The following is a 22,260-nucleotide window of genomic DNA, read 5'->3' on the forward strand; positions in this document are numbered from 1 at the left end:
AGAATGCGTTGCGACCTCCGGTTACCATAACAACGACGTTTGCGTCCCAAATAGGAGAAATATACAGACTCGGTGTTAATTGACACATTAGCTGTGAGAAAGGTAGGATAAATCTTGTTGGATTTGGTTTCTATTGTTTTCGCACTCATTTATCTTTAAACTGAACTGCTGACGTCACACGAGACAAGCTTAATCAATTTAAAACTACTCTCTGGTGCTAAGAAATGACTGGGTATGATTTGAAGAAGTAGTTGTTTGATGACAAGATGAAGAACGCAATCGTATCAAGCAGCGGTGAAGTGGCGAGAATGACCGTCAGGAGGAGCGAATGTGCGGATGCCGAGGACATTGAACGCCTCATCAGCCCTGAGGCCTTGGAGCTTTTTGGACCCATTGATGTCCTTCAAATCTTGTGAGTTTAAACGTTGGTGCTCCGAATGGCCGTGATGACTCTGCTCTTCTTCGGAATAGGGAGAAGGCCAACCTGGCAGTGACCGTGGCTGGTGAGGAGGGCGACGTGATGGCCCACGCGGCATTCTTTGACCATCCCGACGCAGCGCTGGTTGACCCGCTTCACTGGGAATCTTTTATCCCAAAACACTTCAAAGCTGACGCCATGACGGTGTGTCCATTAGTGAAAAACACACCTCGCGCTGGGTGTGATTTGTGACGTTCTTGTCTTCCCCAGACATGGAATACGCTGTTCCTTCATCTGTTTGTGTCCAAGACCGTCTTCTCCACCGCAAGCTTTCAGCACATCCTCAGGTGCAATTCCACCAACGGCGGCTTGTGTATTTGCGGTGATATCCATGTTGTGTTTTGTGTCTCACACAGTGCCGTGTTCAACACCACCGCCGAGCTGGACTTTGTGTGCTTGCTGAGCTCAACATCCGTCTGCTTAGGTCAAGCTCATTCAAGACGGCGCGGTGTCCTAGTGGGTAACACGACTTTTGTGTGCGTGCAGAAGCGGCATTGAAAAAAATGTTGGAGCCTCTGGAGCGTCTGACTGAAGAAGATGACCAAGCGGCCGAGCTGATGGCATACGTGTGTCACAGGCGAAGACTTTGTCCGAGACTTTATGTTCGACCCGCCAGGTCATTCCGCATGACACGAGCAAAATTGTTGAGGTTGCGCTACATTCCACGGACTGTCCATTGTTAAATCAAGCATTGTGTACGTCAGGGTTGAAGACCACGATGACGTCATGCACATTGTGGCCCAGCAGACGAAGATTCTGTCGTCTATGCGCCGGCCGTACTTCCTGTCGGAGCTCATCGAGGCCCAGGATGAGAACAACCACGCCGCCGTGTGCGAGGTGGGCCGTTGCCGTCCCAATCCTGCCTTTTTTTTCTTCCCCTGCTGGCAACTGATGATGTCATCATCGCCCCGACAGTGCGACGTCACCATCACCGGTTTCATCAGCGTGACGGCAGAGGTGGACGTGAGGCGACTGCAGGAACATTTTGACCTCAAGCATTTTGCCGGGTTGTGCAAAGGCGAGCAGGACGACGACGAAGATGACGAGGATGAGGACGATGAGGCCGACCAGGCTGAAGATGAGCCTCAACTTGACCAAGATGAGATACCGACGCAAGAACCGCTCGAGGAACCCGATTCGGAAGCAGAACAAGAATGTCAGGTATAAAAAAAAAATGATTTTGGTCTTCAGCAGAAGTCCATTTATTTGGATTTTGATGAGTAATTGCTGTCCTCAGGAGGAGGAAGAGGAGGAGGTTCTCTCTGCATCATCTGAAGAAACCGCACCAGAACCCAACGTCTTCTGTATCCAGTTCTTCTTCTCAGAGAAGAACTTCGAGATGAGGTGAGGACCAAACTTAGATCAGGGATGACTTTTTTTTTTTTTTTTACATCTGCCACTGCTGATGGACGGTTGCCATGGTAACCAGTAGCTTGCTTTCTCTCCTCTTCCAGATCACTAGATTTGATTCCATACATATTCCAACTCTTCCCGGTGAGTGCACTCCTCTTCTGTAACGCAAACACCAGTCATGTCACGTAAAGGTAACACGTGTCACACAAACAGAAGCGTCACGCAATCCAGGATCATCATGAAACCCAAATGTGCTGCTTTTGTGCAGCCAAGACGTAAGCTGAATGTAACCTGGTCCCTCAGGATCTGGACTTCTGCATCATCACCGTCCCTACGCTGTCGCCGGACTTCCCGCTCCTGCAGAACTTCCTGCGAGTTCCTCCGCAACCCGGCAGCCTGTTGCCCTCTGACCTCTTCGTCCTGCACCGCGATGGACTGAGGTGGGCCGGGTCTGGGCGGGTGACCTCCCGCATAGTCTCAACGATGTTCCTGCAGGAGCGTCAAAGTGCGACCGGCGCTGGAGTCGGACCGGGACGACCTCGCCGCCTTGGTGAGTCACGTGAAGAAAGGCCAAAAGGCTTTGCTACGGGATCTGGACCTCATCTTCAACAAGGAAACGGACGCGGTTGGTACACACACACCACCGCTGCTCCGAACACGCTCGCCAACCTGACCCGAGTGTCATCGTAGGCCGAATGTTCTCTGCAAGCCTTCGTGGTCGACGTGGAGGGCGCCGTGGTGGGGACGTTGATCATCCGAGACGAGATGGTACGCTTGTTTCCTTGAAAGCGTTCGAATTGCGTGTCACGTGATGGCGTCCGCTCACAGGACCTGGAGTACATCCGGGCCCGCTACAATATCGAGAACTTCATCTACTACAGCCATCACGACGTCCACGAGCACGCCGAGCTGCGCCACTTTGTGCTCCGACGCTGTTTCCAGCACTTCAGCCGACATTTGTTCAAGGAGACGCTTCGGCTGACCCGCAAGTCCAACATCTACCACCGCGTCTACCCGCTCGGCCTGGGCCAGCAGGTGCGCTGGCGCCCTCACGACGTCGGGTTTGGGTCAGAGCTGTGCTGAAGTCCCTTTGTGGTGTCAGGACTCCTGCGTGGATCATCTGGACTTCATCCTGGACTGCGCCGTTCCCGTGCGTCCCCGACGTCAGATCATCTACCCGCTCAACGAGCTCGGCGCCAACGCGCCTGCCAGGTGCATCACTGACGAACAGGTGGGCTCTGAAATAATTTCTGATCGTTCGATTGATCGGATGTTAGCGAATGTCACCACGATGATAATCAGTCTGCTTTTAGCGACTAAAAAAAAGAATCTTTGTCACCTCCGGGAAGAAGCAACAGAAATAAAGACGGGGGTTCGATTTGTTTGCGTGGTGTGATTGACTTTAATGCGAAGTCAATATTTAGCTCGCCGTGCACTTTGAATGCATGTTTTGTCCAAAGGCCCAACAATGGCCGCCTGCCCTGCCGGTGTGCAGATAAGAAATGCCGAGCGCTCGTGTCATTGAATCAAAGCAAAGCAGCGCCGCCGGCTTGTCAGCACGCTATTGTGTAGCAAGAGTGGAGGGCTGCTCCTCTCAAGCACTTTTTGCAAAAAGGAAGAGGCTTAGAGCGGATCCCTGTTGCACTCCCACCACCACCAGATTGATGTCATTGTTTTCCCCCTCAGGCTCCATTTGGTCTAAACCTCATCAGCCGCAAACTGACCATGGAGCCCAAGGTGACGGTCAACGCCAGGATCGTCCTGGTGGGAGCGTCGGACACGGGCCTGTCCTTCCTGGAGGTGCTTTGTTTTTGGTGCGTGAGCCTCCAAAGCACATTGACCTCATTATTTGTCAGGAGAATCTTTTCTGCTCGTGGCTGGAGTGGTTCTCCAAAGTCAGATTGCTCTGATTGGACGCCCCAGGCAAAGATTTACTGGCCACCCCCAACAAACACCATCTGTGGGTCACTGTGCTGGTGTGCACAAAGTGACAGTGATGTTGGAGTCGTGTGAGCAACAACAACTCCCACGATGCACCACAAGCGTAAACACGGGCGCAGTTTTTAATCCCGACTGGTCGCTCAGTCACGCCGTCCTTTAAGAAGCAAGATTAAAAGCCCTGACCTACATTTACAACCCAAATGATTTGTTCCACCAAATGCTACAAATTTATTCTGAAAAGTCATTAGCGCTTCTTGTTCCGCCTTTAATTAGCCTCCACTGTGTGGCTGTCAGCGCCCCGTGTTTGCCGCCGCTAACCGTTTGACGAATGAGGCCGTTAATGTCTGCCCGGCCGATGCCGGCTTGAATGATGTGGGCCTACCGGGGCCTCGTGCCAGAACCAGCCGCCAGGGTTTTTAGTGGGAACTATTTAGGTCCACTATATATCAAAAGTATGCAAAGATTGAGGACGAGGAAATGAGTAGGGCAAATTATTTAGGGCAGGACATACTATTGTAAATCTCCCCCCACCTCACCATTCCGGCCCGCTCCTCTCTTCTCCGGGACAAGGTCAGACGGATAAAGAGCTAGCTTGCGGGGTCACCGCCGGCCCTCTGTTAGCGGCTGATAACGCCTCATTTGCATGCGAGCGGCCGTGGTGCGCCTCAATCCTCCGTCTGCTGCAGATTAACACTTTGCGCTCGGGCTAGCATGATCAGATTAGCCGCGTGATTTATTATGATCATCATTGCAGCCCTCATCTGAGATTCAACAACCTCACCCTCATCTCCACGCACGGTTTCCCCGCTGATTGCGGCCAGGCCGGCGGCGAGTTCCTGTCCACCAGGTAAGTGCGCTCGGCACCGTGGTTGTTTCGGCGATCCGACCGGGCGGTTCCGCTCCCCGCAGCCACGCCTACAGCCCCCGAGACATGGCGCAACTGCCGCTGCGTTCGTGCGTGACCGAGGTGGCTGAGAAGGTCGTGGCCATCAACAGGAAATCCAAACACGTGGTGGTGTCCAGCGGGGCTAAGATTCCCTACGATTACCTCATCCTCTGTACCGGCGTGCAGTACCAGGTATGTCTGGAACCGGAAGAGTCCATCTTCGGGCTTGAGTCAGCGCTTGTCTGTGTAGATGCCATGTCCAACGCAAGTGGATCAGGACCGGTCCGCCGCAAATGAGGAGCGGGAGGAATCGTCCTTCCCCCCCAGGTACACCGGTACCGTGCCCTCCAATCTGTTCACCCTCAGCGACCAGCACGACTGCAACGCGGCTCAACGTTGGCTGCTGGAGAACTTTGTGAAGGGGAACGGTACACAATCATCTGAAGAAAAGTTGTAAGAGCAGAAAAATGAGAGGTCGCTCAGTGTTGCCACCTTACAGCGAACGCCATCGTCTATGGGAACAGCCTCGACGTCTTCACCACCGTGGAGATGCTGCTCCGGGTCGGAGTGCGCGGCTCCTGCATCCACCTGGTGCTGACTCCAACCCAGCGCACCTCAGCCAAAGATTCGCCGCCTGCAAGTGATGTCGCAAGCGATGTCCATCCTCTTGAGAGTGATGTCACCGATGACCTGCCCCTTGAAAGTGACGTCACCAACGACCCGCCTCTTGAAAGTGATCTCAGCATAGATTTCCCTCCCCGGATCAATGATCCCAATGATTCGCCTCCTGAGAGCAATGATTTGCCTCGTGAGAGTGACATTACGAACGATTCATTTCGGGAGAGTGATGTCACCACTGACCTACCTCTTGAGAGTGACATCACTAATGACCCGCCTCCTGAGAGCGACATCACCAATGATTCACCTCGTGAGCCTGACGTCCCCAATCACCCGTCTCCTGAGAGTGACATCACCATTGACCCGCCTCCTGAGCGTGACATCACCAATGACCCGTCTCCCGAGGATGACGTCGCCAACGAACCGTCTCCTGAGGGTAACGCCACCAATGACCCGTCTCCTGAGCGTGACATCACCAATGACCCATCTCCTGATGCTGACGTCACCAATGACCCGCCTCTTAAAATTGACTCGCCCACTGATTCGCCCCCTGAAATCGATGAGGCTAATGAATCGCCCCCTGTGATTGATTCACCCAGCGATTCACCCCCTGAAATGAACTCACCCAGCGATTCGCCCCCTGTAATTGACCCGCCCAGCGATTCGCCCCCTGAAATCGACTCGCCCAGCGATTCGCCCCCTGAAATTGACGATGCTAATGAATCACCCCCTGTAATGGACCCGGCCAGCGATTCGCCACCTGAAATTGACTCACCCAGCGATTCGCCCCCTGAAATCGACGACGCTAATTCACCTCCTGAGATAGATCCGCCCGGCGAGGTCGATGTCACAAACGATTCACCTCCCGACGTCATCAACGAGTCCCCTCCCGAGAGTAACGTTGCCGCCGATTCGGCTCCTGAGACCGATGTCGTCGGTGGGCCGGCTCGGGAGAATGGCACTTGTTCAGAGCCGCCTCTCGATGGCAGCGTCACCAACGAGCCGCCATCAGAACCCGATCTGGCCGGTGACCCACTCCCCAATGAGCTTACCTCGGAGTCAAACGGTTTCTACTTTTCCGACGCGGGGGTGGAGAACGCGGTGATGGAGGCCATGAAGAAGGCTCAGGTGCAGATCCACCGCGACTGCCTCCTGATGCAGATGAACAATGGCGACCATCCTGATCCTCTCACGTCCGTTTCCTTCAGCACCGACTCGGAACCTCTCCACCTGGCCTGCGGAGTAAGTCCAGCATCACATCAAGCCCAACTTGGCATCTTCTGATGATGTCGTGCTTGCTTTCTCGTATTGTCTTCCCTTCAGCTGTTCGTCAACCTGTCCAACCGAGGTGTGGACTACGACGCCTTCAGCAGCATCAACAGCTCTTTCCTGGTGTTCGACGGCCGGCTGGTCATCGACTCCGCCTTCCGAACCAACGACGCCGCCATCTGGGGCGCCGGCCCGCTCACCAAGTTCTCCCGTTCGTACTACAGCGACGAGTGGTCGCACGGCAACTTCAACTCCAAGGAGGTGGGTCAGGAGTTGGCGGCCGTGTTGCTGACGCACTTTGACCCCACGCTGGAAGCCCCCTGCTCGACACCCAGCCCCGCGGACCGCCTCGTTCCCATTTACAAGCAGCCCAAGATCCAAGGTGGGCCTCAATGGATAGTGAAGTCGGATACGGGAACCAAAATGAAATATTCCCGTGATGGAATTTGAAGCCGAGTTCACACAAGTTCAGTCATTTTATGTTTGACGCGCACAGGTGGCAAGCTACCAGGACGACTAAACTATCTTCACGTCACCAAACCGGCCGCCACCGGCCCGCATGGACCTTCCGCGGGACTCGTACGTCCACCCCATTGACCAGGTTGGCCTTGTTCCTCGGAGGTCCCCATTAGCTCTTTTTACGGCAGGCTCGACGCATTGCGACGGGTCATCCGGAGAGCGGCAACTACTTCTGCTTGCATCTGGACCGCAACCAGGTGGTGAAGACCATCATCTGCTTGTCCTTCAAGCCGCTCCCCGTAAGCAACCTCATGTGTCTCTACGGAAAGCACCAACAACTCCTCGGACAGCTTCTGGTCAGATTGCACCTGCGGCAGATAGACGACCTCTACAGGTACACACACACACACACGCACACACACACACACACACACTTGACTGTACGAATCAGCCTCGCCGCCCTCGTCTTTGGCGAGGACAGGCGGCGTTGTTGTGCGGTTTTGGGGGGGGGTAGATTGGAGGGGGGAGGCTTTTGTTTTTGCCCGTCTGCCCAATCCACAAAGACAGTTTAGGGGCTGCATAAACAGATTAGGAGGCGGGGGACAATAGGGGGGGCATGTCTGGTGGGCTCCTAGGTACGGGGGGGGGGGGGGTCGTTAGTGTCGAAATATCAGAAGCAGGTCACACACATCCACAGATTTATTGCATCAGACTTCTGATAGTGATTGAATGAACTTTTTTCAGCTTCTTTAGGCAGAATTGGTGTTTAGCCATCTTTCACGACCGTTTCAACTACTTTGAGGAGGAGCTTCTTCAAGACTACGCTAAGGTTGGTCGAGCTCGAGTGTGAACCTTGTCAACATGCGCCGACCGCACTGACTTCCCGCAGGTTGACGGTGAGGATGCTTCCCCTCGAGACCTGATGAAGGACCCCGGCAGCAAAGCGGCGCTGAGTATGAACGTGGCCAAATATTTGGCGTTCAATCGCAACCTGCTGCCCATGTTCCCCTGCCCCGATGACTTGTGACATCATCGCAGGTGACTCACTTTCAGTTCTACAAATCAAAGTTGTCAAATCAATCACATTAGCATCACAAATGTGTTTAGCTTCTTTGTTATTTTTTATTATGAAAATCATTTAGCGATCTTGAATGAAGATGCGGTTTTTTTTGCTTTACCTCACTGGTGTCATAAGCTAAGTGCATAAAGGGTCAGAGGTCACGTGGCGTCGTGGGTCGAGGGGGCGCTGTGTATGTGTCTGTGTGTCACTTCAACACACACACATGAAAGCCCTCAGGTACATCTGCTTTGCAATCTGCCCCTCATAAACAACCCCCCCCTGCACACACACCCTCCTCTCCAAATCCATGAGGGAGAATGGGGGAGGAGGGAACACCCCTCTGATTGGTCGCAGATGAAGCAACAGGGAGGAGGGAGGGATTCAATGCGGCCTTTAAAAGAGGACAGTTGTTGAGGAGCAGCAGAACCCGCTGAGACCGACCGGATCATCGCCTTGAGTCCCACCCCACCCCTTCCCACACACCCACAAAAGTGCCTTGAAGCTGCTCAACATGCCGAGAGGCTTCCTGGTCAAGAGGAGCAAGAAGCCCAACGTGGTGTCGTACCGCTCACGGTGCGAGGCGGAGGACCGGAAGCCTTTCGGAGATGCGTGGCGAGAGGGCGCACCCGCGTCCATGCGCAGCCGCTGGCCGCCGCCACCGCCGTCGGCATTAGTGGCGGCGCCGGAGCGCGAGATTAAAGGCATCCGTTTCGGCATCCCGGAGGGGGCGTACCGGGCGCTCCGCAGCCCGACCCGGCCGACCAGTGGAGAACGGGAAGCCGAGAGGCAGCCAACTTTGGGTTTGGGCTCGCCGGTGTCGGCCGAGGCCTTCCCCACCGCCGCCGCCGCGCTCACCGCTCTGGGACACCTCTTCGACATGGGCTCCAATACCGCCGCCCCCAAGAGGGCCACCGAGTCCGAGCGTAAAGTCAAATCGGGCGCCAAGAGAGCCAAAAACATACGGAAGCTGCACCTGCAGGACCACGTCACCATCTCGCCCGTTCTGGGGCTGAAGATCCGGGCCGTTCCGGCAGCAGAGCGCCGCTCCCCGGCCGTCGGTGACTTTGTGTGTCAGCTGTGCGGGGAAGCCTACGCCGACCCGCTCGGCCTGGCCCAGCACCGCTGCTCCAGAATCGTGCGGGTGGAGTACCGCTGCCCTGAGTGCGACAAGGTGTTCAGCTGCCCTGCTAACCTAGCCTCGCATCGCCGCTGGCACAAGCCCAAAGCGGAGCAGAGAGTGCGCCCGGAGCATGGGCGAGCGCATCCCGGCCCGCCGGAGTCCGGTTCCGAAGGGGAGGAGCCGCACGAGTGCGCTCAGTGCGCCAAAAAGTTCAAGCGTCACGCCTGCCTGCGTAAACACGTGGCTGCGCGGCACGCTGCCGTTGACCTGAGCGGAGCGGCCGGAGCGCAGGCGTGCCCGAAGTGCGGGGAGGTGTTCGCCGGCGCCGAGGCGCGCCAGCGGCACCTGCGGCCGCCGCACGACCTCTGCTGCAAAACCTGCCCGGACGTCCTCCGCAGCTCGCCCGCGCTCACCCGCCACCTCACGTCAACCGGCGACCAATTTGCTTGCCCTATGATTGGCCGGCGACCAGTCCAACTTCAGCTGCAGCCGCAAGCCCACTAAGGCAATAAACTAAAAGGTGGTTCTCAGTGCCTTTGCCCGCAGGAGGCCATTTTGTTTTGCGTCTTTGACAGTTTGGACTCAGCCCCGTTCCTTCCCCGTCCTCGCCGCACGTGTGCTGTTAGCACGCTGATGCTTCTTTAGCTTTAATGAGCATTTGCCTCTTCGGATCAGAAGGTAGCAAAAGAAACCGACTAGCTTAGCCACAACTGCCTTTGGACTAGAAACTGCTGTAATATTGCCTTATCGATTATCTTGAAGGTTTCTGTGTTACCACTGCTCAGTATGTTTTGCTCCTATTTATGTATTTATTGATGTGCGTATTTATTCACATAAATTATTACTGTGTGTGGACGATATGTTTACCGTGGCTTTTTAGCAATCAACTCTGACCAGGATGCAATCATGACTTCAATTGATTGTTTTTCTTTTTGTGATCGGTAGCTGATATTATGCCGTGAGTGTTTTGCACTCTTTGCTAAATGTCCAAAAAGAATAAAAAAAATGACTACAACTGTTGCTGCTGCCATTGTGACCTTATGGAAACGCAAATATTTCGGGATCATAAAAAAAGAAAAGAAAAATGTGCCTTTCGCTCAAAGTCACCCAAAGCTGACTCGCCATTTTCATGAGGTCCAATTGTTTGGGGAGTGCTAGCTCGTGTAATCCGCCTTGCAGCTGCGCTGGGATGGCGGAAAATATGATTATAAAAGTATCGTGGTGCGGCAGATGATCGGGTCACCCGCCGCCATGTGCTGCAGATCACAGCTCCGATTAGCGAAAGCTTAATCGCCTTCTCCGTGTCAAAGCTAATTAAAGAGCACCAGCTTGTTGGATTGAGCTTCTTTTCATTTCAACTTGAGTCGTCGTCACATCGACCCCCTCCTGCCTCTCCCTCAAGACCAATCACCAGAAGTGACCCCTGCAAAGGGGGTTGGGGCAGTGTCTTATTAGAAGGGCCACCTGAGCCACTTGTCAACAGTTTGTCACCATAGCAACCCAGGCCCGATGACAACTGCTGAACATTGATTCCGCTTCTTGCTCATTCCATCACCGGCGAATTATTGATCTGACTCATTTGTGATTTTGTCTGCGTCCTCGTCATGATTTGTGCACCATCATCCAATCCTCCAATCAGGGATGGGCTTCTTCTCCCTGTTTGCTTTGTGTCCTGGCTTGTCCCCATGCTCAAGCAGTAAACAAGCAAAGCCTTTACATTTTTGTATATTCATACTGTACATGTTAAGACATGCCAATGCTGATTGTGTGTGTGTGTGTGTGTGTTCGCACAGTAGCACTCCACACACACTGGAGACATCGTACGCCCCGGCAACACTAATGAAGGCAGGATGGAGTTATGGCGGTGACGGCGTAATTGGACCTCAGAGACACTGGAAACTTGCTCGCCATCATCATCATCATCATTGGACATTTATTGCAAGGGTGTCCGAAGTGCAGCTTTGGGATTTTCCAGCGCTTATTTGGGTCCTCCTCATTTGCCAATCTGCTTTTCTTAAGTTTTCATCTTTTCACAAACCCAAGGTGATATGATTTTTCTATACGTGGCGCTCAGAAGGACGCCTTGCGGTCATGTTTGAGTCCGTCTGTTTGAAGAGTGGATGCTGTCCATCAAATATGAAGACAAATACTTGTTATGTTGTCCTTGTCTGTGTTGTTGTCCTCTAGCCAAAATACCCCTGCACAAGCCCCGGGGGGTGAGAAGCGGAGGGGCGGGGAATTGTTACCTGGCAGCTGGGCCGCAAAGATGTCGTTGCGCCCTCGAGAGAACACTCACCATCACCCATCATGGATATTGCCGATGCCATCAGCTGAGGACAACAAGAGCAAAGGGCTGCCTATCGAAAGGAATGACTTGCTGATAAAAACTAGTCACTCTAAAACTATTATAGGCCTCAGGAATTATTCATACTGAGACTGGTATCAATGAGCAGAGAGTAAAAGGCTAAATTTGTGAATAATGTATTATTTTCCACAATCGAGCTCATCCCGGAAGCAGCGACGTTCACACTTCAGTCTCTTGACAAACCTAACTTAGCTTTAATTTTGAAAGGTAACGCGGAAGTGAAAGCGGGTTTCGTAGTTTTTATTAAAGCAGTTTTTGTGGTACCGTATGAACGTTTTTTGTTCTCCCGGACTAAAAGTATTCATTAGGCCAGAGATTAATATCAAGAATGCCAAAGACATTGAAATTACTCTCTTGAATTGTATCAATTTCTTGATTTCTGTGGCTTTGTCAACTGACGTTAGTCCGTGACGTCACGATAGCGGAAGCGCCGGACGACTGGATGAAGTTCCCTAGCAGTTGCTGACAATGATGGACTGGACGCGCAATCACCAAACTCAGCCTGGCGACGTCGACAAGAACCCGGCGGCAGCGACCGGGAAAGGAGATGCCAGTGGGGCGACGAAACTGATGAACGTCAAGAAGAAAAAGAAGAAAACGACGAACGGGAGGAGGAGGAGGAGGAGGAAGAAGAACCCGCCGAGAATCTCCCGCTTGTCTGACCACAACAAGACCCAGCAGGAACAGCAGGAGAGCAGTGTTTCGGAACAGCCCTGCCGGGCATCAGCCATCATCAGCAAGAAAGAGGTAAAGACCACTTGGCACGCCCGTCTCGGTCATGTTATTAGGGTGTGAAGGTGCCGCTCATCGCTGAGCCGGGACTGGTGACCAGAGGTGGCCACTAGAGGTCACCAGAGTTGTCCAGTCCACGTCCAGAAAGTAAAGGCCATGCGACAGAGTTGTTGTTTTTTCTTTTTGATAGCTGCTGAGGTCCAAATGTGATCGCCTGGAGCGAGAACCAGTGCCACCAGTGTGTCTGGCGGCCCACATGCTTGTGAAACATGAGCAACTCAATGGCACCGTCCTCTACGGGCACTCCTGCCGACGCGCTCCCAAACCCGGCAGGAACGACCTTTGCACTAAACCTCGTTTGGAGCACCACAGTGTTACAAATGCAACCGATTGCCTCAAAGAACGCGCGCCCGAACACCTTGATGACAGCGAGAAAGTCTACGCCGGCGCCAGGTTCAGCGAACCGCCCTCGCCCAGCCTTCTCCCCAAACCGCCCGTCCACTGGGTCCGGAAGAACCATAGTCCAAAACTCAAAAGTCGAAAACTAATGAGCGACCACTTGAAGTCGCTTTTGAAGGTTCAAGATCAAGCCTGACCGCAGAACCAGCTTGTTTAAGCAGCACAAAACACAGCTTCAGATAATCAAACAACGCCAGTCAACTCAGTCAGCATTTGATTCAGTGTCCCCCCCCACTAAGGCAGCTATTGCTCATTCAGGATGACTAAAGTATTTTCTTCAGCATCCTCGTTTATTCAGATAATTTATTTGAGGGTATTTATTCCTCGTTTATTCAGAGAATTTATTTGAGGGTATTCATTTTGTTGAGCCTACAATGACAAGTTTCTTTTCTCTTGAAACTTTATTCGTATTTTGATACAAACAGATACATTGTATGTGATGGCATGCCAATACATTAATATTATACAAGGTACATTTACTTCTTAGTAAGAAATAAAAAGAAGAGTAAACAAAAAAGATTATTTTTGCTGTTAACCGTCTCAAAATATTTTGGCCGATACACTTGTGAACCGGAAGTAGTTGCCCTTGACCCGGAAGTACTTATGCTGCTGTGATGCTGGATCCCTTGCTAGTTTCGAGGCTTTTCTCTTTTTAACAGGGAGACTAAGCAAACGGTTTTTTTTTTCCGTTTTGTCCTTTTCGAAGCGACTTGAGGACCCCGGGAGTTTGACTGCGAGCTGCTTGGTGAGTCAAACTCACGGGAATGGGCGGGAAAGGGTTTTAGGCGCACGTCAGATCGTCGGTCTGTCAAATATCCGTCAAGAGACACATTCTTCAGCTCCTTCATCAATCGCATTTATTTTTAAAGGCAAGCCGAGCAATGTGGGCTCCACATTAAATCACCACTTTGTTTCCACAAGAATCTGATTTTAATCGATGAGCCCACTTCGCTTTGAGGAAAAGCTAACGGTGACATCAATGCTGTCATAACCGATTTTGTTTTCTTCCACATCTGGGATTTGCATTATTTCCTCCTGGCATCAAATATGCAATGATTAAAATCCACGAAAAGATTAGGAAGGAATATTTTTCTATGCAGATAATGTAGAAATGGGTTAGTCTAAGAAGTGCAGATCAGCTTTGAACTACGAAGGCCACTGAACGCTTCTCAAGCAACTCAAATGAAAGACTAAAATGGAAGCAGCTTGGCTTGCTGCTTTGTTCCCCCTTAGCTTCTGTTTCACCATCGGCTGGCGGTCACCGGCATGAGCAACAACAGCCAACCCCTGCGGCCGCCGGCCTCCGTGTCTGAGATCGACCACATCCACTTGCTGTCGGAGCAGCTGGGCGCGCTGGCACTGGGCGAAGACTACAGCGATGTCACCTTCATCGTGGAGGGCAAACGCTTCCCGGCGCATCGCGTCATCCTGGCCGCCCGCTGTCACTATTTCAGGTATCGAAAAGAAACATGAGCACTTGTGGTCTTTGTGTGGGAGTTGATGCCCATACAAAAAATGGTCTATATGCAGGGCGCTGTTGTACGGCGGCATGAAGGAGTCCCAGCCGCAGGCGGAAGTGAGCCTGGAGGAGACGCGGGCGGAGGCCTTCTCCATGCTGCTGCGCTACTTGTACACGGGCCGCGCCAGCCTCAGCTCTGCCCGCGAGGAGGTGCTGCTGGACTTCCTGGGCCTGGCCCACCGCTACGGGCTGCAGCCGCTGGAGGATTCCACTTCAGACTTCCTGCGCACCGTCCTGCACACGGGCAACGTGTGCCTGGTCTTCGACGTGGCAAGCCTCTACTCGCTGAGCGCGCTGGGCGCCGCCTGCTGCTCCTACATGGACAAGCACGCGCCCGACATCCTCAACTCGGACGGCTTCTTGACGCTTTCCAAGGTGAGGGAGGAGACGGGGTAGGCCGCCGCCCGCCCGCCCGCCCGGGACTGACGCCTCTTCCGCCTCGACAGACGGCGCTGCTGACAGTGGTGCGGCGCGACTCGTTCGCCGCCAGCGAGCGGGAGATCTTCCAGGCGCTGTGCCGCTGGTGCCGGCAACGCGGCGAGAGCGGTGAGACGCGGGAGGTGATGGCGGCCGTGCGGCTGCCGCTCATGACGCTGACGGAGATGCTGAACGTGGTGCGGCCCTCGGGCCTCCTTAGCCCCGACCACCTGCTGGACGCCATCAAGCTGCGCACGGAGAGCCGCAACATGGACCTCAACTTCCGCGGCATGCTCCGTCAGTGCACTTGTTCTTGTGACGTGTGAAAAGCATGCGGGCTGAATAGGAATTAGCTGTCTTGGTTCTTGGAGTTCCTTGACTGAGTTGCCAGCACTCTTGTTGTCTTTCAGTACCGGAGGAGAACATCGCCACCATGAAGCACGGCGCTCAGGTGACAAAGGGCGAGCTGAAGTCGGCGCTGCTGGACGGGGACACGCAAAACTACGACCTGGACCATGGCTTCTCCAGGCACCCCATCGAGGAGGACGGGCGGGCCGGCATCCAGGTCAAACTGGGACAGCCGTCCATCATCAACCACGTGCGGCTGCTGCTGTGGGACAGAGACAGCCGGTGAGGACGCCTGTGTGAGGAATAAGTTGCTCCGTGAAGACATCTCAAGTTTCAGCAAGTTGTTTTGTTGTGATGGCAGCTCGTATTCTTACTACATCGAAGTTTCCATGGACGAGCTGGACTGGGTTCGCGTGGTGGACCATTCCAAGTATTTGTGCCGCTCTTGGCAGAATCTCTTCTTCACGCCCAGAGTGTGCAGGCAAGGCCATCTCTGCTGCGGCCGCTGCACTCGCTTCCGGTTTTGTAATGTTTTTTGCGGCAGGTATGTTCGCGTCGTGGGAACGCACAACACGGTCAACAAGGTCTTCCATCTGGTGGCCTTCGAATGCATGTTCACCAACCGGACCTTCACCCTGGAGCAAGGACTGCTGGGTGAGTCACCCTGAAAATGCGTCAGGTGTCACGTCCTGCGCTTCACCTCCCCTCCTCTGCCACGAGCGCAGTCCCCAGCGAGAACGTGGCCACGGTGGCGGCGTGCGCCAGCGTGATCGAGGGCGTGAGTCGCAGTCGCAACGCTTTGCTCAACGGCGACACGCGCAACTACGACTGGGACTCGGGTTACACCTGCCACCAGCTGGGCTCGGGCGCCATCGTCATCCAGCTGGCTCAGCCCTACTGCGTCAGCTCCTTAAGGTGACTTCCATTTGGAAGAATGAATCCGAAAAAGTTGATCTCCATTTATTGTGCTTTGACTTTGCGCTCAGGCTTTTGCTGTGGGACTGCGACGAGCGCTCGTACAGTTACTACATCGAGGTGTCCACCAATCAGCAGCAGTGGACCAAGGTGGTGGACCGCACCCGAGTGACGTGTCGGTGAGGCCACGGAAGGCGGAGAGAGCGCCGACGGTGGCTTTTGTGCGCTCGCTGACTCTGACCTCCTTGTGCGGCAGGTCCTGGCAGAGCCTCAAGTTCGATAAGCAGCTGGCCTCTTTTGTCCGGATCGTGGGCACGCACAACACCGCCAATGAGGTGAACGCACATTGCCGTCAAAATTTCAAAAAATGGATGCCGAAGGTTTTAAAGCGAACTCGCCAGCCCAATGACTTTCCGATATTGTCCTCCTCAGGTCTTCCACTGCGTCCACTTTGAGTGTCCGGCCCAGTCGGACACGGACGTGAAAGAAAGCGGTGCTGGGTCGGGCCCGGACGGTTCGGATTCGGCCGCTTCCTCGGCGCAGCCGCCGCGACCTCAGCGGCCGTCGCGCACGCACAGCCTGCTGCCCTCCAACATGTCTTTGGCTTCCTCGCAGGCCAATCACCGCTAACACTGTCGCCGCCGCGCCCCCTGCTGGAGGGGTTTGGGAGGACTGCCGTTTTTGCACAGCCGCCGCCGTCGTCGTCGTCATAACTCGTGCTGCTCTTTCATCGCCTCCACGCACCTTTTCGAGCCTCCGGTCTTCCTGACTCGTTTGATACGTTTTTTGTGACTTTGTAGACTCCGGCTCACCTCCGACTTCCTAACAAATGTGATCTATTTTGAAGAAAGCAGGCGGCTATTTTTGCAACGCAGTTTGTATGCAAAACGGAACTTCATCCCGCACTGACGCATTTGCAGATTCAACCCGTGCCAAAAAAGGAAAGCAATAAATTGAATCAGGCGGTTGGGGCCCAGGGGCTCGCACCAAATCATTTGCGCCAAAACGGCCAACTTGACAAAAACACGAGCAGCTGCTATTGGCACTTTACTGGACTCAAGTTGCAGAAATGAAGCTTGCATCTTGGGTCTTTTGACTGACAAAGAACTGGAGCTCCCAGAAGGTTCAATGAAGTTGGCTGCGCGTGTTGAAAAGAGAGTGCAACGGTTACTATTTGTTGTTTCACTCTGGAGTTACTGATATATTTAGCCTATGTAAATATGGTTTTGTTCTGCATCTTTTGTTCTCAACGAGGGTCACTACAAACAATTTCTTGAATTATTTGACTTCATCTGATAAAAGAATGATTACAGAGTAGGCCATAACTTGGCAATGCCAAAAATGCACACATTTAATAGATTTTGATTCAGTTTCTAGTTTGGGCCAAACTGCTTTTGGAAAATGGATGAATTGATCAACAAAGTTATCCACTAATTGCTATTCGGTTAATCGTTGCACATATTTGTCCGATGCGGTCCGCTTGCCTATTTATTAACAACACTGAGATTTTTTACAATGCAATTTTTGAGGTTGTGTCTGTCCCATTTGACTGTTTTGTCATTGTATGTGAAGAGAGGCCTTTCTTCTGCTGTATGGGTCTGATGGAAACACGCTTGTTTGATGTTTGCTTTCCTGTCACTGTTCACCACTCACCAGCGTCCGTTGATGTTCCACAAGGACGCTCTCCAAAGCAGAAAGATTTATTGAAGGAGGGGGGCGTTAGTTTGTTGTCATCCTCCTGAGTGTCAAATAATATTTATTGCAACTAATGTTACTCGCTTCTTGCATTATTGTCCAGTTTGAGAGCAGAAAGTCAATCATCTGAACGCTATACTACAGTTGTGTCACTTTGCCCAAGTTTGGGATCTCCTCGAACTCATCTAGCAATGCAAACCTTTGGTGGCAAACAAAAGGCGGCCTTGTCAGATATTTGCTCATTTCTAGTCGCCTTTTTGCTCTTGTTATCCACTGTTGACATTTTTGGTGCTGCTGGTCGCGTTTCCGGCCCAGCTGGGTTGAGCCCGTGGACGCGTCGACGGGGAGGGGTTGTCCCCGGACGCCTGGGCCGGCTCGTCGCCGTGTCGATTTATCTGCTCTCTCCGAACGTCCTCCCACGGCTACAACGGGCTCTTTAAATCGCCTTTTGTCCACCTCAACGGAAGGCTGGCGAGTTTTTCGACGGATTTTGGTTGAACGCGGATACCCCCACCCCCTCGCCCCCTCTTGTTGGTCGTGTCTAACGTCCACACGTCCAGCTGATCGCATCGAGTGCCTTTCAATTCTTGCTCTTCCAACAGAGCCCCGTATTTCGCTTTTTCACACTTCCCTCCGGGATCGTTCAACGGGGTGAGGGCATTTTGTGCCCGTCCGCGGCGCTTTTCCGGCTTTCCCCCCTTTCTTTTTCTGTTTTTGGGTAAGCTCCGGCGAGTGAGCAGGCCGCAGACCAATCCCCGTCCTCGCGTAGCCTCCTGCGGCCGGCCGCTATGGGCGACACCAGCGAGAGAAGCAAGCCACCCGGCCTCCCTCCCCGGTGTCCATGCGGCTTTTGGGGGTAAGTTTGGCCCACTTGGCCGCCTCGCAGTGAGACGAAAGAGCTTCGATGAAATCTTTGCTAGCGACTCGAGTCGCCCATTGTTGTTGTTGCGTTGAAGCAGGCCGGCGGTGGGGGGTTGGGAAGTTGCCCAATAAATCAACCTCCTGCCTGCCTGCCTGCCAATGTCAGCCGTTGTCGAACTTTTCGGCACCGCTCGGTGTGTGGGCGCCGTTGGGTGTCTTTTGAAGACGTTTGCGAGGCGACGTGCCCATGTTGAAGATGATTTATTGGCAGCAGCAGCAGCAGGTTCCTTTTCAAGGCAGCCCGGCCTGTTGCTGCTCACACAACGAACTTGTCCTGTGTATTTGGGAAGAAAGATAATCACTTGATTTGAGGTTGAGCTTCTATGGATCTTTGTTTGCCTTAATGTCATTGCTTTTTGATGTGTCACGTCAAAAACGATGAACGGCACTGTTGGTTGCATACCGGATATGATTCACGGCCTGCCTACGTCACCAAGCAGTACTTTGATCCTTTGATACGCTTTTATGAATAATTCAAATTGTGTGTGGGAATCAACCAGCTTTTAAATGATGATAATGCCTTAAAAAAAGCTGTAAACGTTCTAATTGCATGGTAGCATATCATATCAATCCCACAAGAAACAGCGCGAGTGTGCCCTCTAGCGGTTGCAAGCAGGACCTCCAGTTGACTTCCTTACTTTCTTCAATCACTTCTAATTTTGCTCTATGAACACCAGCACCCCCTAAAATGGAAAATGTTTTCAGGCACGCTGAGACTGCAAAAGAGGCCAATCACTCTTTGGGGGGAAAAAAATAACAAATTGAGTGAGGCGAACTGAGCACCTATGACCACTCACTCACAATGGATGTGTTTTGTGTGTGCAGGTCCAGTAAGACCATGAATCTGTGTTCCAAGTGTTTTGCCGGTAAGTTCATGCAAGCTCTTCTCGCGCAGCAAAACAGAATGGTAGGGACTAGTCGAAGAGCTTTAAAAAGTCTTTGTTCCGTGGACTTATCAGAACGGCAGCGTCACTAAAGCATCTTCAAAAGTTTTCCATTCCGTCAATGATTGTGAAAATGGAAAGCTCAATAATAAGTTGGTCTTTCTTCCCGGCTTGCCCGCTGCAGACATCCAGAAGAAGCAGCCGGGCGAGGACAGCCGCTCGGCCGTCTTCACGAGCGGCGGCGGTGGCGAGACCGCCGCAGCGGCCGTCGCCAACAGCACCGCCAACAAGAGTCCATCGATATCGTCGTCGCTCTCGCCGTCTCTGTCCACGCCCACCGCTGCGGAGCCCACGGCCGCCGAGGAAGCCTCGCCTTTGTTCGCCGCCTCCAGGGAGGGTAAGCGTGCAGTCGATACCGGATTTGAAACCTGGCCTGCGCCCTTACATGTCCAACTTTCAGGTGCGTCGACAGCGACGGCGCAGGGTACGCTGCGCACGCCGGCAAAACGTCCTCGAGAATCGGGTACGCTCTCCTCCTCTGGCCCGCCGTCCCCCGCCAAACCACGCTTAAGCCCTCCTCTCTTCTCTTCCGCCGCATTCACAGCCTCGCCCTCGGAAAGCGAGGCCACGCCGGAGAAGCGGCCGCGGCCGGAAGCCGAAGAAGAAGATGGCGGCGGCGAAGGCGGCGAGGATGAGGCGGCCGACACGCCCAAACAGAAGAACCGCCGGCGCTGCTACAGCTGCCAAAGCAAACTGGAGCTGGTGCAGCAGGAACTGGGCTCGTGTCGCTGTGGTGCGTACACGCGTGGTCACCCAAAAAAAAAACATGGCTGTCGTCCAGGCGTGCCTTTGACAGGCGTGGCTCTGTTTTGCAGGCTACGTGTTCTGCATGCTGCACCGGCTGCCCGAGCAGCACGACTGCCTCTTTGACCACCTGGGCCGCGGGCGGCAGGAGGCCATCCTCAAGATGGTCAAGCTGGAACGCAAGGTGGGCCGCTCCTGCCAGCGCATCGGCGAGGAGTGCTCCTGATGGGCCGCTGAGGCCAGAAGGGGAAAAAGACGAGGAGGATGAGGAGGCGGCGCCACTTTGGACCCGGATGCCGTTCACTCTTGTGCAGCCTTAACTGACCCCCCCGCCCTACCCAAACCCCACCCACCACAGGAACTTTAGCCGTCTTCTCTCTCAGGTCAAACCCGCCTTCCTTCCTCCTCCTTCTCTTCTTCACTTGTTTGGCGAGCGGCCTCATGTTCCCCACCATTTTCTGAGCTGGACTTGTACTCGCATGGACTCCAGGAGAACACAAGCCCATCGGCGGGCGGCGCACGTGCGAGAGCCTCCTCTTCCTCTCCCGGCGCACGATGCTCGGTACGTGGTTCCCCCTCGTACGCAGCGGGGGGTTAGTATGACTGAATTATTTTTTCCTCACCCACATATGGCGGCTGAGCACCCCAAGTCATCACTTGACCTACCGCAAGGCTTTTGTTAATTTATTAGATTTTGTTTTTTTGAGGTTGTGTTTTGTGGCTACAATTAATCGACGGGGCGTGCTTTGTACTTTTTGGGATTGTGGGGGTGTTTTGCTTGTTTCGGAGCGTGCATTGAATCTTTTCTTCCTGAAATTGACGCTCGCAACCCGGGCTAACGTTAGCATGTCAAGGCGTCAAGGTCGCCCTGGTCATTTGTCATGCCGAGCTGGCGTGATTGGGCCTTCAAAAAAAAAAAACATTGTTGGTGTCTGTCAATCTCGTAGGTGGCGTTGACATTTCCGAGAGATCAGACAAAATGTGTCAATCTTTTGAAAAGCGAGCCGAATCGTTGAACGGACGACGGTGACGCGGACGAATGGACACATTTCTCGTAGCAAATTCAAACATGACCACTCAAGAGACTTTGTGGCGTCGTCGCTCTTAATCGGCGACGGGACCATATTGCATTTGCACAAGGATGCGTTTCCGTCAGCATTGACAGGAAAGACGAGGTCCTCGCCAGATGGTCCCGCTCGTCGTCCTTGTCCTCCCGAAGCTCTTCCTCCCATGCGGAGATTTGCAGCGCCACTCAAAGGACAAGAAAGAAAACGTATGCAGATCTTTGTTGTGGCATCTCTTTTGTTTTGTTATTGTTTTGGAGTGCTGAGAAGTGGAAGAAGCAAATATCTTTCTGTACCTTTTTAAAGCAAAGAATTATTTAACCTTATATCAGTTTGAGTTACTTACACCCTAGCATAGAGTGGCGCATATTCTGTCCTATGTTCTCCTTCTTAATTTTATTGTGTTGCGTTTTCTGATGAGGAAATAAACTGGAATAGACTATGTGGTGTGTTGTACTTTTTTTTCCCCAACGAAGTAGTCTTCTTGATGCCTTTTCACTATTTGCAAACTGCAACCAAGCTGTTCCTTTAATCAACGCTAGAGGGCAGCAGAGTAGCGCCTAGCTCACTGCATGTACTGAATTTCGATTTTTTTTCTTTTCTTTTTTGCCACTCGTCTGAACCACTCTGGTCTTTTTGACCAAACTATTTGGCTCTAAGAAAAACGCAGGTTGAATTATAAGATTCAAGTTAAAAAAGTCACTTTTTTAGTTTGCGGCTTGGAAATTTTGCTGAAAGCGTCACGTTTGTCTTTGATCGATTTAATCAAGTCCAAATGAGTGTTTCAAAGTGTTCATAATATAATGCATTCTCGTTCAACCAAATTTGATCAAATAAGTTCTGAGTAACTCCACAAAGAAGTGCCTTTAAAGAAAATTAAACAGTTACTCAAGTGAGTTTCTCGCGTTTTCAGAACCTTGAACTGTTTTCATTGTATTGAGTCTGAATCGGCA

General features: G+C 52.9%; 5 protein-coding genes across 10 annotated transcripts; all 5 read left to right on the forward strand.

Annotated features, from left to right (window-relative positions):
* On the forward strand, nucleotides 1–11,715 carry cfap61 (cilia and flagella associated protein 61). 2 transcript variants are annotated; one of them, XM_037243907.1, is made up of 25 exons: nucleotides 1–412; nucleotides 472–622; nucleotides 689–765; nucleotides 835–902; nucleotides 965–1,094; nucleotides 1,183–1,315; nucleotides 1,394–1,639; nucleotides 1,716–1,822; nucleotides 1,933–1,972; nucleotides 2,135–2,271; nucleotides 2,327–2,456; nucleotides 2,522–2,599; nucleotides 2,660–2,866; nucleotides 2,934–3,062; nucleotides 3,518–3,645; nucleotides 4,527–4,619; nucleotides 4,682–4,850; nucleotides 4,909–5,086; nucleotides 5,158–6,518; nucleotides 6,600–6,927; nucleotides 7,042–7,124; nucleotides 7,193–7,398; nucleotides 7,749–7,833; nucleotides 7,894–8,042; nucleotides 10,978–11,715. In XM_037243907.1, exons 1-24 carry the CDS (start codon nucleotides 267–269, stop codon nucleotides 8,029–8,031), a joined length of 4,548 nt encoding a protein of 1,515 aa, XP_037099802.1. In that variant the 5' UTR covers nucleotides 1–266; the 3' UTR covers nucleotides 8,032–8,042; nucleotides 10,978–11,715. The 2 variants fall into 2 exon arrangements, with proteins under 2 accessions (XP_037099802.1, XP_037099803.1); XM_037243908.1 differs by having other exon boundaries at nucleotides 10,981–11,715.
* LOC119117606 (insulinoma-associated protein 1a-like) lies at nucleotides 8,051–10,199 on the forward strand. The gene has a single exon (XM_037243914.1). It carries the CDS (start codon nucleotides 8,576–8,578, stop codon nucleotides 9,686–9,688), a length of 1,113 nt encoding a protein of 370 aa, XP_037099809.1. The 5' UTR covers nucleotides 8,051–8,575; the 3' UTR covers nucleotides 9,689–10,199.
* Nucleotides 11,716–11,943: 228 nt separating the features above from the next.
* Nucleotides 11,944–13,259, forward strand: LOC119117609. Of its 2 annotated transcripts, XM_037243917.1 has the most exons (3): nucleotides 11,944–12,296; nucleotides 12,472–12,652; nucleotides 12,692–13,259. In XM_037243917.1, exons 1-3 carry the CDS (start codon nucleotides 12,018–12,020, stop codon nucleotides 12,874–12,876), a joined length of 645 nt encoding a protein of 214 aa, XP_037099812.1. In that variant the 5' UTR covers nucleotides 11,944–12,017; the 3' UTR covers nucleotides 12,877–13,259. The 2 variants fall into 2 exon arrangements, with proteins under 2 accessions (XP_037099812.1, XP_037099811.1); XM_037243916.1 differs by having other exon boundaries at nucleotides 12,472–13,259.
* A 71-nt stretch (nucleotides 13,260–13,330) lies between these two features.
* btbd9 (BTB (POZ) domain containing 9) lies at nucleotides 13,331–17,109 on the forward strand. 4 transcript variants are annotated; one of them, XM_037243912.1, is made up of 11 exons: nucleotides 13,336–13,485; nucleotides 13,995–14,194; nucleotides 14,271–14,634; nucleotides 14,706–14,973; nucleotides 15,087–15,306; nucleotides 15,386–15,505; nucleotides 15,569–15,678; nucleotides 15,750–15,939; nucleotides 16,011–16,118; nucleotides 16,196–16,274; nucleotides 16,372–17,109. In XM_037243912.1, the coding sequence occupies exons 2-11, from the start codon at nucleotides 14,007–14,009 to the stop codon at nucleotides 16,567–16,569; spliced, it is 1,845 nt and encodes a 614-aa protein (XP_037099807.1). In that variant the 5' UTR covers nucleotides 13,336–13,485; nucleotides 13,995–14,006; the 3' UTR covers nucleotides 16,570–17,109. The 4 variants fall into 4 exon arrangements, with proteins under 4 accessions (XP_037099805.1, XP_037099806.1, XP_037099804.1 ...); XM_037243910.1 differs by having other exon boundaries at nucleotides 13,331–13,485; nucleotides 13,974–14,194; nucleotides 15,386–15,678; XM_037243911.1 differs by having other exon boundaries at nucleotides 13,334–13,485; nucleotides 13,946–14,194; nucleotides 15,386–15,678.
* An 837-nt stretch (nucleotides 17,110–17,946) lies between these two features.
* LOC119117608 (AN1-type zinc finger protein 3-like) lies at nucleotides 17,947–21,749 on the forward strand. The gene is made up of 6 exons (XM_037243915.1): nucleotides 17,947–18,490; nucleotides 19,381–19,421; nucleotides 19,624–19,836; nucleotides 19,900–19,962; nucleotides 20,044–20,232; nucleotides 20,315–21,749. Exons 1-6 carry the CDS (start codon nucleotides 18,423–18,425, stop codon nucleotides 20,467–20,469), a joined length of 729 nt encoding a protein of 242 aa, XP_037099810.1. The 5' UTR covers nucleotides 17,947–18,422; the 3' UTR covers nucleotides 20,470–21,749.
* Nucleotides 21,750–22,260: the final 511 nt, after the last annotated feature.

Source organism: Syngnathus acus, chromosome 24 (genome assembly GCF_901709675.1).
Source record: "Syngnathus acus chromosome 24, fSynAcu1.2, whole genome shotgun sequence".
Taxonomy (NCBI): Eukaryota; Metazoa; Chordata; class Actinopteri; order Syngnathiformes; family Syngnathidae; genus Syngnathus; species Syngnathus acus.